Consider the following 21,307-nt stretch of genomic DNA (forward strand, 5'->3'; position numbering starts at 1 on the left):
CCCTTCTATTCCTATGCTTTCTAGTGTTTTTAATAGGAATGGGTGTTGTATTTTATCAAATGCTTTTTCTGCGTCTATTGAGATAATCATGTGGTTCTTGTTGGTTTGCTTGTTGATGTGGTCAATTATGTGGATGGTTTTCCTAATATTGAACCAGCCCTGCATCCCTGGTATAAATCCTACTTGATCATGGTGGATGATCCTTCTGATCACTTGCTGGAGTCTTTTTGCTAGTATCCTATTTAAGATTTTTGCATCTATATTCATTTGGGAGATTGGTCTATAGTTTCCTTTCTCTGTTTTTGATCTGCCTGGTTTTGGAATCAGTACCATGTTTGTGTCGTAAAAGGAGTTTGGTAGAACTCCCTCTTTGCTTATTATGTCAAATAGTTTGTATAGTATTGGGATTAACTATTCTCTGAATGTTTGATAGAATTCACTGGTAAATCCATCAGGCCCTGGGGATTTTTTCTTAGGGAGTTCTTTGATGGCCTGTTGGATTTCATTTTCTGATATGGGATTATTTAAGAATTCTATTTCCTCTTCTGTTAGTCTAGGCAGTTTGTATTTTTGTGTATATTCATCCATATCACTTAAATTGGTATATTTATTGCCATATAATTGGGCAAAGTAATTTTTAATGATTGCCTTAATTTCCTCTTCCTCAGAGGTGATGTCCCCCTTTTCATCTTTGATGCTGTTAATTTGCTTTTCTTCCTTACTTTTTTTAATTAGATTGAGCAGTACTTTGTCTATTTTGTTTGTTTTTTCAAAGTACCAGCTTCTTGTCTTATTTATTAAATCAATAGTTCTATCACTTTCGATTTTATTAATTTCTCCCTTAATTTTTAGGATTTCTAGTTTGGTTTTCTGCTGGGGGGTTTTAATTTGATCACTTTCGAGTTTTTTCATTTGCATTTCCAATTGATTGATCTCTGCTCTCCCCAGTTTGTTAATATAAGCATTCAGGGATACGAATTTACCTCTGATTACCACTTTGGCTGCATCCCAAAAGGATTGAAAGGATGTCTCGCCATTGCCATTTTCCTCGATGGAATTCTTAATTGTTTCTATGATTTCTTCTTTAAGTAAACGATTTTGGAGTATCATAATGTATAGTTTCCAATTAGTTTTAGATTTGGTTTTCCATGTACCATTACTAATCATTATTTTTATTGCCTTGTGATCTGAGAAGGCTGCATTCATTATTTCTGCTTTTTTGCATTTGTGTGCTATGTTTCTGTGACCTAATGTATGGTCAATTTTTGTGAATGTGCCATGTGGTGCTGAGAAGAAGGTGTATTCCTTTTTATCCCTATTTATTTTTCTCCATATGTCTATTAATTCTAATTTTTCTAAGATTTCATTCACTTCTTTTACCTCTTTCTTATTTATTTTTTGATTTGATTTTTCTAAATTTGATAATGGTTGGTTTAAGTCTCCCACTAATATGGTTTTACTGTCTATTTCTTCCTTCAATTCTCCTAGTTTCTCCATTAGAAATTTGGGTGCTATATTATTTGGTGCATACATGTTGATTAATGATATTTCCTCATTGTCTAAAGTCCCTTTTAACAAAATATAATTACCTTCCCTGTCCCTTTTGATCAGGTCTTTTTTTGCCTTGGCTTTATCAGATATCATGATTACCACTCCTGCCTTCTTTCTGTCATTTGAGGCCCAGAAGGTCTTACTCCATCCTTTAATTCTGACCTTGTGGGTGTCAACCCTCCTCATGTGTGTTTCTTGAAGACAACATATGGTAGGGTTTTGGATTCTAATCCATTTTGCTATTCGTCTACGTTTTATGGGTGAGTTCATCCCATTCACGTTCAAAGTTATGATTGTCATTTGTGGACTCCCTGGCATTTTGATATCCTTCCCTAATTCTAACCTTTTCTTCTTCAGCTCTACCTTTTAGTCCAGTGATTTACTTTGAATCAGTCCCCCTTGTCCCCTCCCTTGATGTTTCCCTTTTTAGTCCTTCCCTTTTTGTTCCCTCCCCCTCCCCCCTCTCTTTCCCTCCCTTTTTGTTTTCCCTCTCCTCCTCCCCCCCTTGGTTTTCCCTTCTCCCTACCCTTGTTGGGTAAGATAGAATTCAAGATCCCAATGGATCTGGATGTTTTTCCTTCTCAGAGTTGATTTCCCTGAGATTAAGGTTTAAGTAAAAATCCCTCTCTTCCTCTCCTTCTTATAGGAGTTTTCTTCACCTCCTCTTCCCATGTGAATCTTTGTGTGAGAAAGATTTTTCTATTTGGTATTTCTTTACCCCCTATTTATACATTACATTTTCCCCACATGTTAGTATACATAGATTGATATAAATGTAGTCCTTATAGAAGAGAGTTTGAATGAAAGAAGAAGATAACATTTTTCTCCTTTCCTCTTTCCTTAATATTTACCTTTTCAGGTATTCCTTGCTCTTTGTTTTTCGGTATCAAACTTTCCACAGAGTTCTGGTCTTTTCTTTGCAAAAAGTTGGAAGTCTTCTATTTTGTTGAATGCCCATACTTTCCCTTGGAAGTATATAATCAGTTTTGCTGGGTAGCTGATTCTTGGTTGAGGACCCAGCTCTCTTGCCTTTCTGAAGATCGTGTTCCATGCCTTACGATCATACAGAGTAGAACTTGCAAGGTCTTGTGTGACAGTGATTGGCATTCCTTTATATCTAAATTGTCTTTTTCTGGCTTCCTGTAGGATTTTTTCTTTTGTTTGAGAGCTTTGGAATTTGGCAATTACATTCCTAGGAGTTGTCTTTTGGGGGTTTAGTGTAGAAGGTGTTCTGTGAGCTCTGTCAGTGGCTGTATTACCCCCTTGTTCTAGAATCTCTGGGCAATTTTCTTTGATTATAACTTGTATTACGATGTCGAGTTTGGTGTTTATTTCTGGCTTTTCTGGAAGTCCAATTATTCTTAAATTATCTCTTCTCCCTCTATTTTCCAGATCTGTCACCTTGTCGATGAGATATTTTATGTTCTCTTCTAATTTCTTGGTATTTTGGCTTTGCTATATTAATTCTTGCTCTTTTACAAGATCGTTGTCTTCCAGTTGCCTGATTCTGACTTTTAAAGCCTGGTTTTCCTTTTCAGTTTGTCACACCGGTTTTGTAGATGCGTGAATTTCTTTTGCATTATTTCCCACTTTTCCTCCCAGAAGGCTTCCATCTTTTTGGTCATTTCTGATTCAAATTCTTCATGGGTTTGTGGAGAGTTTCCATTTCCTTTGGAAGGTTTCGGAGCATATTCTTGTGTATCATCTTCTATCTCTTCTGTATTTTGTATTTTGGCTCCATAGAATGTATCCAAAGTCGCCCCTTTCTTCTTATTTTTCTTGGGATTTTGGGGCTTCTGTGCTTCTGTGGAGTTTGCTATCTCTGAATGTGGAGGATTAGCTTTTCTTATCTCTGTCTGGTGTTCAGAGGTTTTAGTCCTGGGCAGATTGTCCGTTCTATGAGATTTCCCTGGGTTGAACGGAGTATGCCTTAAGGCAGTGACTTTCACTGGAACTGAAATGGAAGGATCCGGCCAGGGGGTTACACTCTCCCTCGTCTCTCTCTGTTTCCCTGCTGTCTGGGTGCCCTCTTGACTGGGTCAGGTTGCTTTCCGGAAGTTGCCTTCAGAATAGCTGGCTGTGAGGCTGTCTTGCCGGCCCTGAGCGTTACTGTTGTTTCAGATGACCCTGCTCCCTGAGGGGGGAGGGGCTGCGGCTTCCTGGAGCTCCGAGGGAAGTGACTTTCACTGAGACTCGGAAGGAAGGATCCGGCCAGGGGGTTACAATCTTGATTCTAAGTTTCCCTCTTTAGCCTTGGACTTGGCGCTCCGGGTTGGGGGGGATGGGTCCTAGGACCTTCCTTCTGCCTACCCCTTAGGTCCGAGTGATCTCGGGTTCTGGTTTTTGAGGGGGGCTGTACCTTTTGATCCAGTTCCAGGTCCAGGAGGAGGATTCCCAGGGTCTATGCTGTTGATCGTTTTGAATTTCGGCGCCCTAGGAGTTTTAGTTTGAGATAGGTAGGGAAGGGTTTCCGGAGATCTGAACTTTAGCTTTCTCTAAGCCGCCATCTTGACTGGAAGTCTTCTTGTACTCACTGTTTTACTCACAATACATCTTGACTATTGTCGTTAGTCCTGAGCATGATATTTTAAGAAGGATATTAATAATTTGAAGTTTCTATAGGAATGTTACAAGGATGATGAAAGATTTCGAGACTATGCTTCATGAGAATTCCTTAAGGGAACAGGTATTTAACCTGAGAAAGGTAAGATAAGACTTGGAGCATGGAGCCAGGTCATATGGTAGCTATCTTTAGCTATCTGATGAGTTCTCATATACATATGAAAGAGGGCTTAGACTTATACCTTTTGGCCACTGAAGGCATAACAAGTTACAGTGGGTGAAGGCTTGATGCAATCAAAAAACTTCCTAACACTTAGAGGCATCTGAAAGTAAGGTGAAGTACCCTGGGTAGTAGAGTGATATCTTCCTTAGCATAAAGGTTTTCAGGGAATGTCTTAGTGGCATTTGGAGGAGATTCTTGTTCAGGGATGAGTTGGATTAGTCTCTGATACCCCTTTGAACTTAAAGATTGTGTGATTTATGAATTTTCCATTATATTTAATGGCTAATAAGCCTATATTAGAGATTAAATTTCTCCCCTTGTTCAGAGTGATAGAGGGATCACTTTCAGAGGTAACATGGCACAACAGAAAGAGCAGGCCTGAAAACCAGACAGATATGGGATCAAATTCTTTCTCTAATCCATATGAGCCCTTGGGTAAATAGTATTCAAGACCTAAGTTTTAGAGAAGTTGCCAACCTGCATTAGCAGAGGAAATTTCCTATTGAGTTACCCAGAGTAATGAAATCACAAATCCAGACTCTACCTCCAAGTGGCAGAATTTGTAAATTGAAAGATTATAAATAGAATGCAGAAGGAAAAAAAAATACTTTTGGGGGAGTCAGGGAGAGGTTATATTAATAATAATAATATAATAACATATTAATAATAACATTAATATAATAATTAATAATTTAATTATTCTTCTAGGAAATGTAGTTTGTTCCTCATTGATGTTTTAGAAACTAGATTTAGATATTTTACCCTTTTGAATATCCCTTTGATGGTAACTGATAAAAGTAAAAACTTTGAAAATGTATTTTTTTCCCTCTTTTCCTCTTTTGTATGAACATTTCATGTAGGCAGTTTATGAGTGTTGATGTTTAGATCTTCTATGTATAAGTCTCATCAGCCTTTGCTTGTACCTTTTGGATTTTGAGGGGTTCCAGGTGCTAGAAGGTATGTATGCTCATTGGGGAGCTAGTTAATCAAAATGTTGTACTCACAAACCTTCAATCCAACTGATTAATAATAGGTGAAATAAGTCTATGAGAATTACATTGGAATGGGATTTGGGCAATGCTTTTAAGGTTGTAAATACAAGGAGCACAAAGTAGTGACCAAAAAAGAAAGTCTTCACTAATGTGAGATAAAACATTCTTAAAACTTTGAAAAAGAAAGGATGCTTTTTCATTGGTACATACTACAGGATTAAATTTCTTTCTTTCATGGGTTTTGGCATCTTTTAAAAAATGCTTTTTAATCTAGAATTAAATAGTGTAGCTTGGAATAAGTATTAGAGAGAAGACAATTGGTATATATTTGGTTTGATATAGGCTATTCTATTGACTTGGTAAAGGAAAAAAAAATTTGTGCTCATTTTTGTACATCAAGGTGTATGTTTACAGTATTTTAAATTAATTGTATCTTTCTACCAACACATGTTGGACTGTTCAATTTAAAAAGTCTCATTTACCCTTAATCTCTAGGTTGGAAGTTTATAGTAAGCTTTGTTGCCTTAATGGGAAATTGCAATGACAAGGCCCCTTCCTGTGATTTTTTTTTCTTGTGACTGGCTTAGTTTCTATCTATATGTATTCTCTTCATTAATTGATTAAGAAGGGTTATGACCACTTAATTTAATAAAACAAATGATAGTTGTTCTGGTTAGGTCAGTTGATTCTGCATACGCCTGGGAATTTTATACATTATTCTTGTTTTAAATGGAAACCCAAAGGTAGTAGAGATTCTGAAAGGGAAATTTTCCATCTCCTGAGATTTTGCAAATCAGAAAATCCTTGGAGGTATTTGATGATTTTGCTTTGTTAAGTTAGAAAATAATCCCATCATTGGAAGTGATTTTAGTTTGCAGAATTAATTTCATTAGAAGCAGAAATAGAATTTTATATTTGAGTAGAAGAGATAAGACAGAAGAGACAGCAAATGAATATAAATATAGATCTTTAAATTTTACTCATTTTTAAAGTAGGGAAGTCAGAATGTTTCAATAGCTTTGAGAAACCAAGCCTTCCCACACGTTTATTCAGTACTACCAAAAAGAAAAAGTTAAAACTTATTTAAAATGTGGAAAAATTGCTTCCCAATATTTTAACAGAGAGAGACTGAGAACACACAGCATTGAATCATCAGGAAAACTGAAGATCTCCCCTGAACAGCACTGGGATTTCACTGCAGAGGACTTGAAAGACCTTGGAGAAATTGGACGAGGAGCTTATGGTTCTGTCAACAAAATGGTCCACAAACCAAGTGGGCAAATAATGGCAGTTAAAGTAGGTGATGCCCATAATTACTTTTGGTACTTTAATCCATTAGGTGGTGAAATTTGATGGGGCAGTAATGCTGTTTCTAAGTGAGGATATGTTTATTATAACTATAGTGCTTAACAAATTGTTTATCTCAAAGGTATATTTTGACCTAGACAAGCTTATATATGACAAATGCCTTGTCACATATGCTTGCATGTGTAAATGTTTATACATGATGCAATTTTGGCTGGATTCCTTATTGTAGGTCAAACTTAAGTCTCTACCACTGTCCAGAGGGGGATGACTATGATCGTGGCCTCTTGAGAGAAGGGCATTGCTACACTGAGACAAGCGAAGAACTAGAAAAGAATGGAAAGGCAGGTTTGGCAGGGCAAGGGTTAAGAGCAGCTACAGTAATGTTTTTTTGGAACCATGTTCTTGCTGCCAGTAACTTTAGCTTTAACACTGGCCTTGCTGGCAAGAATTCACTTTCTCTTGTCTTACCTTGACTCAGTGCCTCTCTGGCTTTTAGAGTCATATCAAAATGTGTAGTTGGTGATGAACATGTTAGATTCTACACAGTTTGAGAGTGACATGCCATCTGTATCTCTCTTCCATTCCTTCCCCTTTCTCACAGTGCCCAGAAATAAAAATATCAAAGGCCTTTCTGGCCAGTTGGTAGTAGCCAAAAATTAATTTTTTTGACACTGATAGATTTCTTAAAAATACTTGATGGATTTCCTATGAACTTTTATTGGATTTATGATTATTTTATAAGAAACTGGAAAATTAATTTAGAAAAAACTGCACAAAACCCGAGTTATATCCTTGGCCATGAGGTTATTATCGTTTGAGTTGTAATAGAATATTTAAATGAGAAGACATCAGTTTGTCACGTGACTATACTTAGATGTTAGTGGTCAGTGTTATCCTTTCAAAGTCTTAACAATTTTATCAAACTAATATATAAAGTCAGATATAGTAATCTATGCTGAAATAAGTCTGGTTGCTCTACTATGTCTGTATGGGAATCAGCTTTGGTTAACTCAGGGGATTTACTGCTGAATTTTCATTTTTGCCAAAAGTAAAACTTAAAGCTACTTATTTTATATAGTCTGATATTCTCTACATTTCATCTATGTAGAGGGGAGGAAAGTGGTCTCTGCTTAACTATATCCCTGTTTATGTGAATCTAGCAATATTGATCTGAGTAATTAATGTACAGAGTAATAAATGTATATTTTTGCTGAAGAGTTAGGATAGTAAGGACATGAAAGATATTCCCCTTTAGAACAAAGAAATACTTTTAGGAATCAAAGTGAATCATTTATATGATCTTCCTTGTTTATGTTTTCTTCTGGTCACTCAGAAGACACTGGCCACTTTCACTAACTTGGAATCATCCTTATTTTTCCCTTTCCTTCACTCCAACCCAAGTCCAATTAGTTCTACCACTACAATATTTTTCAGTCCCTTTCTCTCCATTTGTACAACTGCCTCCCTAGTTCAGGGCCTCATATGAAGCAATGCAAAATCCTCTTAATTTGTCTTCATTTTAAAAAATCTTCCAAAAAATCTGCCAAAATAATACTCCTAAATCATATTTCTGACCACAGTAATACCTTGCTTAAAAAGCACTTCTTAGATTAAATAAACATTTCAGCTTAGCATTTAAAGACCCCCACATTTAATCACCCTATAAATAAATATTAAGCCTTTAAGATTTTATTGCAGAGTTATTACAAGGTCCTGAGAAATTTGTTTGGGCTCATTTTGGTACAATAATACCAAATAGTAGTCATATAGTAGGGACTTGTATGCTGAGAACATCATCTATAAAAGAATAATCTATAGCTGGATAGTAGTATTGTGCCATCATAATGATCACCTGACTTGCCATGTGATCATTTCCAATTTGTTTGTAACCAGATAGATTTACTATAATGACAGTGTCAAAGATAACTCACCATTTCTGCCCTGTCGGATATTTTTGGTGCAATGATTTTAAAAATTGCTAAGTTATTGTTAAATGTACATTTTAAATTATCACTTATCCTTATAAGGAGAAGAGAAATTTCTACCTTTATGTTTGTCATTACCAGTTGTAGTAAACTCTTTTTCTATTTCAAAAGAACTGAGATTATGAATAATTTATTTGGGCAGTTAGGTGGTAGAGTGGATACATTGCCAGGCCTGTAGCCAGAAATATTCCTCTTCCTGAATTCAAATCTGGTTTCAGATACTTACCAGCTGTGTGTCCCTGGGTCACACTTAACTCTGTTTACTGTAAAATGAGCTAGAGAAGAAAACGGTGAAGAAAAGCTCAGAGCACAAGAGTGTTGGATATAACTGAAATGACTGAACAATAACAACAAAGTAATTTGGGTTTATGGCAAAATCACATGGTTATGTCTTGGAACATCTGGGATACATCTTGAGTGAACACATTAAATTTTGACACCTTTCAGTAGGCCATCTCTCTTTTCCCTCATGTAGGTGATAGGATTGGTGTCATAGTTACCTGTCCTAACTGAATTTTAAGAAGAAAAACAGAACCATTTGGACTTATAGGGCTTTAGCTTTGTCTAATGGCAAGATCTTTTAAATTTTAGAAATCCCTATGCTGAACTTGTGTTGGAGTTCTTAAAAGTTGACCATTAGTATTATGAATACTTCTTTGTATGTAAAAATAGCTTTAATAATTATATTATACAGTATAACTTTCACAAATTAGGATTACTACCATAGAAGTTATTTATATGTTGGAATAGACAATAAACATTGCCATGGTTAGTTGAAAAAGTGGGAAAGTCCTGGAAGTTAACTTTCCCATACTTCACCTCACCATACCATACCATACCATACCATACCATACCATACCATACCATACCATACCATACCATACCATACCATACCATACCATACCATACCATACCATACCATACCATACCATACCATTTTTGGGATTAAACAATTTGTCCAGGGTCATACAACCAAGAAGTATTTGGAATTTTACAGTTTTCTTACCTTATTTTTATAGGATCTATTAGATTCTCATCTCTAAAACCCACCTTTTTTTTTTTTTTAGTACAGCAGCTCCACCAGCAAAAGAGATAGTTCAACCAGGTACTTTTCATTGTAAAGCTGGTTAATACTTTGAATATTGGACAAAAACTTCATGAACAGGCCATTTATTGAAACTGGAGAAACAATTTTTTTGTTTGTTTTGTTTATGACATTTGGAATATTTGTTGTGTAAGTAGGATCTGCTCCCCAGAACTCTTAAGTCCCAGCATCCCACTTTCATTCTCACGTTACTTCATGTTCTGGAGATAAAGTTTGGGTGTGACCCTACCCCTCTATCTTTTTCCCCTGATCAAAGCTGTGGAAGCAGGCTTTTTGGCCAGGTAGGAGAATCTACACACATGGGGTTTACTATTTATTAGATAATTAGGTTTGAACTATTTCTTTTAGTTTATTTTCTTTCTACTTCAAGTGATTATTAATAAACTTTATGAAATATAATTCTTGGAGTTATTGGATATTAATTTATATCTTACATTGTGTATTACCAATGTGTAAGTTTGCAATTAAGAAGTTATCTTCTTAAATACAGAAATATGGTAAGATAGCACTAAATAATGCTCTTGAGTTCTGATTTTGCTAGGAATACTTTTTGGGGGGATTTGTTTTCTCCAGAGCAGCATATAAGATATAGATATAGGAGGATGGGAGAACCAAATAGAGGACCTTAAACTCCTATCCTACTCTTTCTCTGAAACCCTACCTTTTTGTTAAATTCTCTATCTTAGATCTATTCTCTTCATGCTCTCACTGTCAAACTTAAGAAGATTTTCTTGATTCTCTTCTTTAGAATTAATTGCTCTCATCTGATCTCTGACAGATCTCTGTCTTGGTAGTGGGAAAGCTAGCATATTTTGTTGTAACATTTTTCTTTTCTGCAATTATTACCCTAATGTTAAATGGTATGAAGACTATTATGTAGTGTTTTAGATAGGATTTACTGCAAAATCCTGTCACAATGGGCATTTACATCAGAAATATTAAGACTCATAAAGTATCAAAGTTACTATAGAACCTATACTATTAGAGACTAAGATTGAGAAGCAAGTGCTTATTCTGCATTTAATTCATTTAAACCAACATTTCTTAAGAACCTACTAAACACTTTTACTTGACTCTAGGGACACAGATATAAAAACCAGTCAGTCCTTGCCCTAAAGGAACTTTCTACTGGAGAAAAATAATCGTCGTCTAACATTTATATTGCTAGTATGTGATAAGCACTGCTATGTAAAATGAGTATAGGCTATTTTATATAATATTATGTACAGCATAAATATAAAGTATACATTTTTACTTAGACATTTATGATGTATATGTGTATATTTGGATTTATTTACATATGCTTATTAGTTAAGTATGTTGAAAGGAAGGGCACTAGCAGTTGCGGGGCTGGGGGGGGGGGGAATCAGTGAAGGAATTCTGCAGAAGATGGTGTCTGAGCTTCATCTTAATGGAAGAAAGGACACATGAGTTGGAGATGAGTGTATGGGACTGCCAGAGCAGAGGCATGGAAACAGGAGTTAGTGCATTGAAAGTAAGGCCTGGAAAGTCAGATTGGAGGAATCACAGGTTACGGCCAGGTTGTATAGGGCTTTAGAAGATGAACAGAAGAGTTTATATTTGGCAGTAGGAAGACACTGGAGTATTACTTAGTGACATCTGCACCTAAGGAAAATTACTTTGGCAGCAGTGTGTAGAATTGAGTGTAGTTGTGAGAGATAAGTCAGGGAGACCAGTTAGAATACTATTGCAATAATCAAGCAAGAGATGACAAGAAACTAAACAAAGGTGATAGCAGTGAGATTAGAGAGAAGGGGCAGATACAAGAGAAGTTGTCAGCGGAATGAATTGTGCAGGGAGCACAGACCAAGAGGAAGGCCTGTGTTTCTCTTACCTTCTAGGTAGTTGATATAAATTATAGTCGTGTCACTTAAACTCAGGCTAGAATAGCAGCACTCAGTTCCCAAGAATCGCAACATTACAAAGAAACAAGGCCCATACATTTGTTCCAGAGTAGCAGAGTCAGAAAATGACTTTTGAACAAAGGACAAGGTCCATGTTTTCATCAGAGACAGGAGAAAGGAAAAAAGAATATGAAGTCATATCCAAGGCTTTTGAGATGGAGAGGAGTAAAAAAGGGAGTTAGATGGTTTCCTTTTTTTTTTTTTCCTATAAGAGTACTGATTTTCTGTGAAGTTAGGAGGGGGTGGTTAGAGAGGAGATACGAGAGGACCAATCAGTCATTAAATATCATTTTAAAAAGACATCTCCTCTGTGCCAGTCACTGTGCCAAGCACTAAGGATACAAATATAAATCCCTTTCCTCTAGTAACTTACAGTCTAATAGGAGAAGAGAAAATACAAAAGGAAGCTGAAAAGTGGTTGGTAGGAGGGCAGAGAGAAGAAAGCATAGGATTCGGGGGACAATGGAGAATTCCATCGAAGCCCAAAAGCATTGTAGGTGATGGAAAATTCAGAGGGGAAAATATAGGAGGGATGAAAAATTTTGGAGTTTTGTAGGGAAGTAAGATAAGGAATCAGTTAGGGAGGAACAAAAGGACTAAATGCCTTGTTGCAGTGAGATATCAGCAGTGGTTGAATAACAAAAAATTTTTAATGTACCCAGTCAGCACACAGTTGTGAGAGGCAGCTAGGAGGAAATAGTTAGGAAGACCTGAAGTCAGATTTGGCTTCATACACATAAATTTGTTGTGTGACTACTTAATTTCTGTCTGCTTCAGTTTCCTCAGCTGTAAAATGGATAATGAAAGCTACCTTATAGGGTTGTTTGTGAGGATCAAATGAGTCAATATTTGTAAAGTATCTACCATGGTGTTTGGTATATACTAGATGCTTACTCAATGTTTGCTCCTTTCCTCCCTCTTCTTCTTGTAAGCAACTTGTGAAGATGCATGGAGAAAGCAGATGGTGCTGAGGCTTGGTAAGAGGAAAATGTTGCTAGGATAGAGGGACAAGGAATTCAGTGGAGGATGGTATAGAATTGAAATGGCTAATTATTGAGTTGAGTTTGGAAAGGGAGGAAAGTGAAAGCAGAACAGTAATATGAGGATTGGAGAGAATGAAGATCTTAATGGGGTTAAACAAAAGGTTGTGGTCAGATAAAGGAATTTCTAATCAGGGAATGTGATATGGTAAGATTAAATATATAAACTATCCCGCTGTGTAGCTGAGGTATAGTGAAAGAGTAGATACTGTAGATTTAAGAAGTATGAAGTAAGAGTTTAGGAAGTTTTAGTGAGCATTTATATAACATTATATCCCTCTAGTCTACTAGAGGGAGAGGAAAATGGTGAAAAAGGTGCTGCACTCCTGGAGAAGGAAGGTTTGGAGGTAAGTATGGTAAAGCCCAGTGGAAAATTTTAATTGTGTGAACTTCAAAAAAGGTAAAGTTATTGGGTGAAGGATGAAAAGGGAAAGCTCAGCAGTCATAAGGGAGATTAAAAAGTTTTTCTGCTGAAGGATCAATGTAATGAATGTATGTGAGGGATGGTATAACCTATGCTGAAAAGGACACCTAGAGATGTAGAGGAGGAGTGTTTAGAACTGAGAAGTAATAAATAGAATGATTGTGAGACCCAAAAAGCTTAGGATAAAGAGGAGTTTGTTGACAGACACCTACACATTGGAGACATGACCAACCATTTCCTTTTGTCTGCTGGGCTGTTAGGTGGTTCAGTGGATTGAGAACCAGGCCTAAAGATGGTCCTGGATTCAAATCTGCCCTCAGACACTTCCACTGCCTAGTCTATATCACTCTCTTGCCATGGATTCTATTCTATTGATTCTAAGATGAAAGATAAGGATTTAAAAAAAAAAGAAAATATTGTCACAAAAAACCAACAGAAGAGAAAGTATCTGGAAGGAAGGGTCAACATTGTTAAATGGTGCAGATTGGTCAAGAAAGATTAGGACTGTAAAAAGGCAAAAGAAGTCATTTTTAATTTTGGAGAAAGCAATTTCACTCCAGTGATGGGAGCAAAAACCAGATTTTAAGGAACCGAAAAGCAGGACATAAAGAGTACAGGCAGTGAGTGTAGACAACTTTTTCTGAATCTGGCTGTAAAAGGGTGGAGAGATTTAGGATGGTACTTAAATAAGGGAATGGTAGAGTCAGAGATCGGGGCATGTTTGTAGATAGCAGAGACAGAACTAGTGATTGTTTTTAAAAAATAAAAATTAGGGAGAAAGGAGATGATCAAAAGGACATACTTTTGGAGATGGAATCAAGGTACATACAGAGAGCTGCTGACAGACACTGGAACAAAGGAGAAATTCTAAATGACATTGTTGAAATTTGAGTTTTAAGATTGAGATGAAGAGGGACTTTTTTCTCATGTGACCTCAATTTTTATGATATGAGATTATCTACTGGTAAATGGGCTGGTAAAATGGTACAGATTGAATTACATATAGTTTATCAAGTTGTTCTTCCCTTGGTGAGGCTACTGAGCTGGCACAGTATGTATTTAGCCTTGGAACTGATCATCAGTACCTGAAGATTTTTACTAGACTAAATGAGTGGGGAAAATTCCTTGCTTCTTCCTCACCATCCTTATTTTCTACCCTAGCTTTCTAGTGTGAAGTTGACTTGTCTATCCAATATACTCAGTCATCGTAAGATCCTGAGTTGTGAGTAGGAGCTTCTTGCCAACTTTTTTTATTTCTATCTTCATCTACATTATTTTTTCTCAATCTTGTAAATTCTTACTGTGTGTTCTCCTTATCCTAGTAATTTCAAATTTCTCTTGCTGGACAAGGAAATAATTTCCCAAAGCAACCATTTATTACACACTCAACTCTGTTCATCTTGGTCAATCTTTAGTTTCCTCTACGCTTAAAATTTCACTGTGACTGTTGGAAGAGGCAGAATGTAGTAGTGGATGGTGCATTGGACTTGGGTAATGAAGACTTGGTTAAATACTGCCTCAGCTACTTACTAACTCTGTGACCTTAGGCAAGCTTCTTTTAATATATTGGCGTCACAATTTTCTCATCTATAAAATGAGAGAGTTGGACTTGATAGCCACTAAAGTTTTTTCCTGCTTTAAATCTAATTGTCCTTATTTTATTTGCTATTAAACAACAAATGCAACTTTATCTTAATTCTCTTCATCTGATGTTCTTTCCATTTCCCCCTTCCTTTATCTCACCACATGTCAGAACTTATCTGGAATTTGCACACAGTGATCCTTATCAAAGGATTTCAATCGGAAGGGGCCATGTTATTCTAGACTATGACTGAAAAAGAATCCCATTTACAATGTATTTATCAAGTAATCATATAACTTTTGCTTGAAAACTACTAATAATACTACAGTATCTTTTAGCTCCTGAGGCAACACATTCCACAGATCATTAGTAAGTCATGAAACCAAAATACCTTATATGCTTCTTTCATTCATTGCTTCTAGTTTTGTCCTCTGGGATTAAACAGAACAAGTTTTTTTTAGATTACCACCTTCTGTTGTGGACTTATATAGTACATTAAAAAGCTACAAGTCTTTTACAAATTGTTGTTTAGTCACTCTTCCCTAATCTTGTATATATAGTTCATTTTCTATTGCAGAAGTGGTTTTTCATTTGCTTTTTTGACTTTTAGTAGCGCTGTTTCTCAGATAAAATGTAAATTTTTCAGCCTAGCATGTAAACCCCTCCACATTCTGGCTCCAAACTTTATTTTTGGTCTCATATATTGTTGTTCTTCAGATTAGTAGTTGCTTAACTCTATAATCCATCTCCTACCCCTGAATACATGCATGACTTTCTCTGTGCTGGGAATGCCTTTTTTCATCTCTGCCTTTCACAATCTTTATCTGGCTTTCACAATCTTTATTTTCCTTCTGATCTCACTTTTGTGAAATGTCCTTTGATTCCCTCAGTTTTAGTGTTTTCACATCTCAATTTATGTTATTTTTTTATGTTCCGCCCTCCCATAGCCTGTTGAATATAAACTCCATCAAGATTGAGGACAATTTCATTTTTATCATCCTTAATCTCTTACATAAAGTAGTCACTTAATTTTTGATGAATTAATTATCTTCACTGGTGCTAGATAGTCCTCCAGTTCTTCCTTTAGTAATTCTATTATGTGCTCTGAAGTGGCAATTTCAATCTTCTTATCCTTAAGGCTACTGAGAAGATGAAGTTCATCAGTTACTTTATCACAATTGAAAAAAAATCTGTTTATCTTTCTTTTGCTCTAGTCTTGAAGGAGTTGATCCTCTTATTTGCCAAGCCTGAATCTTTACACGAATTTAGAATATTTTATTTTTTACCATATCTTTATTGTAGAATATAGTGCCATATATATTAAACACAACAGGCCGAAGGGAAGAATTAGAATGAAATACAACATAGTCCTCTTACCAATAAAGCTACTTAGAGGTTTTAAATGGAGCATTTTCTGCTTCATATTTCACAGAGGGCTGATATAAAACACACCCATTGGTGTGGGAAGCTATATAAAGAGATTTAGATGTATGTGGCCCTGTCCTGGAGTTGGAGAACTTAAAAATTCTAAATATGGGAAGTGCAAGGTGCTTACAGTGCCTGACACATAGATACTCCTTAATAAAACCTTAATTAATTCAGAATCTGGAACCAATATAAAAGCAGTTATAAACTATATACATAAACTAAAAAAGGCCTCTGACACATCAGGTGAACTTTGAACTTCCTGTAGTAAGTTTTTGGGAGGTCAGGGACAAAAGTAGGATAGGATTGGCTGAGATGGATAGGCTATGATTTGCATCATGGGTAGGAATTTCCAAATTAATGAGATCACAAATTCATTGCAATGATTACTGAATAATTTGATCTCAGAATTCAAAGAAAACATAGAATTCTTGTTCAACACATACCTAAAGAAAGCTTGCATCCCCTCTATAAAGGGAGAAGATCACTGATTGTTGGTCATTTATTTCTAATTTGAAGTGAGAGGAAACTGAATGTTCTCAAGGTATGGACTATTTGGCATAAGAGAAGAAAAGCTCACTGTGGGTTGGAATGTTTGCCAAAGTCTTTGTAAAAGAAAAACTACATTTTGACTAGGATGACTAGACTTGGATTGGCTATAGGCAATTGGAGAAAGCATTCTCTAGTCTTAGATTATGTGTTTGTGTGGAATGGACTGCCTGAGGTAAAAAAAAAAAAAGTTAAGGTAAGAATATCAAGGGATATCTTGGGGGACAGTGAGAGGAGAGTGATCTGATATGGAGTTTATCCAAAGGTATGATAATACCAAAGGTCAGTGAAAAGGCTTAGCAAAATATATACTTCTTTTTGTATTTTCTCAATTTAGAGACACAAATAAACATTTATTCATAATTATAGAATTTAGTTTTATTAGCAATATCTATAGATTAGCTATATCTATTTTAGGGCTTTGTTCTGCCTTAAAAGATTTTTAACTTATTTAAATTGGGGGAAAATCCAGTTTTAATTCCTGGAAATTTTGAATTTTTGGAGTATTTAATGTTGTATTGCTTTCAAGTACATATAGTAATTTGACATAGACAAAATGTTGGCAATTGGAGATAACTGGGATTCCTATACAGAATACATAATAATTATTTGAAATTGCAATTTCAGTTATTTATGAGCAAATGAATGTTTCTGAAGTAGTTCTAAGTGGAAACTTGGTTGATTATTAATTTACCTTTCTCAAGACTTACTTTTTTACCTGTTACTTATTATTTTTTTGGTACAGTCTAGAAAAATTTACTTAGGAAAATTAAATTGTCCATCTTAGATAATAAGGAATTTCAATTAATTCAGACCACTAATCATCAAATTAAGTAATGAAATAAGATGATGTTAATATGTGTACATACATATATATGATTAGAAATACTCTTGAAAAAAGAAAAAAACTTGAAATATCAAGTATGTACAAATGTATTCTGGTAGAAAACATGTAAAATCCAAGTAATGTAAAAGAGGTGTTGCCTAAACTTTATCTGTCAATATCTCACTTTAGGCCATAAGAAATTCAGTTTATTCATGTTTTCAGTCAAAGTATCCCGTAATGTAATTTTTAGGGGGAAAAGAGACTTTTTGCCCTAACTATTCCTGCATAAAAGTCACAATGTTGACTGTAATTTTTAACAAGGATTTTCCTTGGCCAAGTCACATGCTCCTTGGTCCTCACTAAAAATTAAGGGGTTAATCAGGAAGGTTTATGAAGCCCCTTGCAACCTCTAGGTCTTTAAACCTATGAAATGAGTATATAATCTGTTCATGATATCTTTGGGTATAATAGTAATAGCTATTATTTATATTATACTTAAAAGGTTTACAAAGTTATTTTATATATTTATATATGTATATTACATGTGTAACAGAATATATACATATATTATGGCATTTGTTACAAAATAGATGGAGATGTTAGTGCTATCCCCATTTGCCAGATGAGGAAATTGAGGCTGCAATTTACCAACCTGTCACCCAACTAGTGCCTGAAGCATAATTTGAATTTATTTTCTTGAGCCCAAAATGTATCCTTTCTATCCAGTATACCAGAAATATCAAACTCAAATAGAATGGATCAATTTCAAATTAACATAATCTATATTGTATTGTATTTTTATTTATTTTGTTAAATATTTCCTGGTTACATTTTATTCTGGTTTGGCAGCCAGCACAAGTTTTAATTCCTGTGCTACACTACTGGATTTTGGCCTTCAAACTATTGATTGAATTTACTCATCTTTTTATTCATAAAAATATTTATTAAATATTTTCTGTATACATATAGAACTACCATAGTAAGCACTGAAGGAAATACTACTTATAGAAAAGACCTTTTCCCCCCTTACCTCTCCCAAAAGAAGTCCTACTCTCTTTTAAAGTTCTAGTCATAATATGTAATTTATTTTGTTTTCTGGAACTCAGGATTTCAGAATTCAGAACTGGAAGGGATCTTACATGTTATTTAATATAATCCTCTCATTTTAAATATGATTAAATTCACACCCAGAGAGGGAAAAGAGTTGGAAGTTTCATACATATTCATATACAGAACCAATTAAGGGAAGTTTAGTATTTTAGTGATTTAAGACATTTAATACTTTCCTTAGCAATAAAGGATTTTCATAGTACCATTTTCATGTGTCTAAAGAAATATAGTAATGAGAAGTCTTTCTCCCCACTCCAACAAATTAGTATTACTATTTCTTCCTTAATCCCCAGTAGATCTTCCAATGTCATTACTGACTTGAGCTGGTCTCTACACTTGCCCCTCTCCTTCACCTCTGTGACAAGGAAATCACTTTAAAAGACTGATATATATTAATTTAAGGTTGCCAAGGAATTCAGCTATGTAATTCCTAAATGAAAACTCAAGTCAGCAGTCAACCTTTTATAGAGTTTAATTACAAACAGGAGGAAGAAAGGTATTAGAGATAGAGAGAGGGAGGGAGAGAGAAAGGGGAGAGAAGGGAATAGGGCTTAAATACCCCTTCTGTTTAGGCTGGGCCAAAAGGCCCAAGCCCTTAGATAGCTGAGGCAAAGAAAGGAGATCAGTCCCTATTACTCACGTGACCAAAATGGAGAAACAGTCTCAGGGGCCTCCACCTCCAGCTTCCTTCAGAGCCAACTCTCAAAGCACCACCTCTCAGACCAAAAACCTCTCCAACCAACCCCCCTCAGTCCTCAGACCCCTCTATCTTTAAGGAAACCATCCAAGTTCCCTCCCCTCAGTTCTCACATCTACCAATCACTGTCCATGTCTTCCCTGTGCCAATGGTGGCTCTAGCTTAACCCAAGACCGCCCAGAGGTCTGTGGCTTTGCACATGTCTGTTGAAGGTCATATTCTCAAATAATTAAATCTTGATCCTTTGCTGCAGCCCTTCCTAAATCCTGTTAGGACTGAGTGGGGTGGAAATTGTATTTTCCAAGACCTGGTTCTGTCATTCCAAGTATCTCTATTGTATCAATTCTAAAATCAATCATGACTCAAAGAAATTCCTGTTCTATGCTTAAGCATAGGTCAAAGCCCTTTCCATTGTTCAGCAAAAGATTTCTGTCCTAAAGTAATCTTAAGAAGGGAGGAGGAGGAACCTCCCATGCCAATGGGATTCACATTCCAATAGAGTTCCCACTATCAATAGGAAATTTTTCAAGTATGAAATTTCCCAATGGTGAAATTTCCAGCATTTATAAGTCTAAGAAATTTTAAGGTTTACACCTCCCACTTGTCATTGATGATTCTGATAACCAATATCTTTCTAATAAAGTTGTCTTATACTTTTCTTTCACCTCCAGGAAACAGTGTAATTAAAATTATTGAACAAAGGAGTATGATAATTTTATGAACATCTTTATATATTATTGGATTTTAGTTATTTTGGCCTTTTGAAATGTCTTTTTTGAATAAAAGATAAATTCCCAAAGTTTCTGATTGTTGAGACAGTAAGAGAGTGATGGTGGAAAATTTTCTGATTCCTATAAATATTTGATCTTATCTTTTATTATTTTTAATTTGTGAAATAAAAATACAAAATGAAGTTTGCAAATATGGACCCTTAATGATTAACAAGTTCACACAGAAAACAATAGTTAGTGTTTGACTTAAATTTTTTAGACAATGTTATCATTTTTTCTAAACTACTGACTTTTTTGTTGAATGTGTTATAAAGTTGCATTAATGAATTTGAGGTGAATGTTACGATAAGAAAAAATAAAAGAACTTTGTTGGTGTTAAAAATCAGTATTATCTCTAGCATAAGCAGAGATCCTACTCAGGTTTAATTCCATAGTCCAAATTTGCTTCAAGTTCGGAACCTTTGCTAATGTCTGGTGACCATTCTTAGGGATTTAACACAATTTTACTCAATTTAGGCACTTAATAATTGTTTATTGTTTCAATTTATAGCATTTGCATTAAAATTGTTTAGAGGAGTATCATATAATGTTAGAGGGTAGTTAGGAGCCATCACTATGTTCTAGGAGTACACCAAGTAACACGTGCCATTTTAAAGCAACTTATAAAGAGTGATGACAAAGATATTCACCCTCATATTCCACTTTTCCTTACTTTATTCCTTCCCTAGTTTATGGTAAAGTGTGGCATATAGTATTGATGATTTTTGCTCTTAAACACTAAGTAATCTGGTCTAGGAAAAAAGATTTGGAAGTCAGGAAGTAGATTTTAGTTTCTGTTTTAACCCTGAATAGCTCTGTGGCCTAAACAAATCACTTTTCTCATAGTTTCTCTTATGAAAACTTTTTAAAACATAATTTATTTTATATTTTTTCCTTTATTTCCTTTACTTAGCCTCTTTATAGATGCCATAAAGGCATTCATTTTCACAGCATATCTCTTGTTGCATAATTCATTATTTTCAATATGTGCTTTGTAATCAGATTGCCCTAGTCATTCAGTAAATGAATCTTGTAAATGTCTTCAGTAGATCAAATTGATGAATAGTTAGCATAAATATTGAATTAGTTTTTCATTTTGGAAAATTTTTCTTATTACTTAGGATATTATTTGCGAAATTTCAGAGTAGAATTTGTTTTTAATCTATGTTTGTGGTAGAAGTCTTAAAAACAGGTTCCAGATATAGTTATTTTTTGCTTTTGTGAAATAACTTT

The 21,307-nt window shown here is 35.2% G+C and overlaps 1 protein-coding gene across 2 annotated transcripts in view; it reads left to right on the forward strand.

The window, feature by feature from the left end:
* MAP2K4 (mitogen-activated protein kinase kinase 4) overlaps window positions 1-21,307 on the forward strand; it is a 232,055-nt gene that overhangs the window by 133,845 nt on the left and 76,903 nt on the right. For both annotated transcript variants that reach the window (XM_001367861.3, XM_007483371.3), the window contains one exon: window positions 6,450-6,624. In XM_001367861.3, the coding sequence (XP_001367898.1) occupies window positions 6,450-6,624 (175 nt within the window). The remainder of the gene's footprint in view (window positions 1-6,449; window positions 6,625-21,307) is intronic.

This window comes from Monodelphis domestica, chromosome 2, assembly GCF_027887165.1.
Source record: "Monodelphis domestica isolate mMonDom1 chromosome 2, mMonDom1.pri, whole genome shotgun sequence".
In the NCBI taxonomy this organism is placed as follows: Eukaryota; Metazoa; Chordata; class Mammalia; order Didelphimorphia; family Didelphidae; genus Monodelphis; species Monodelphis domestica.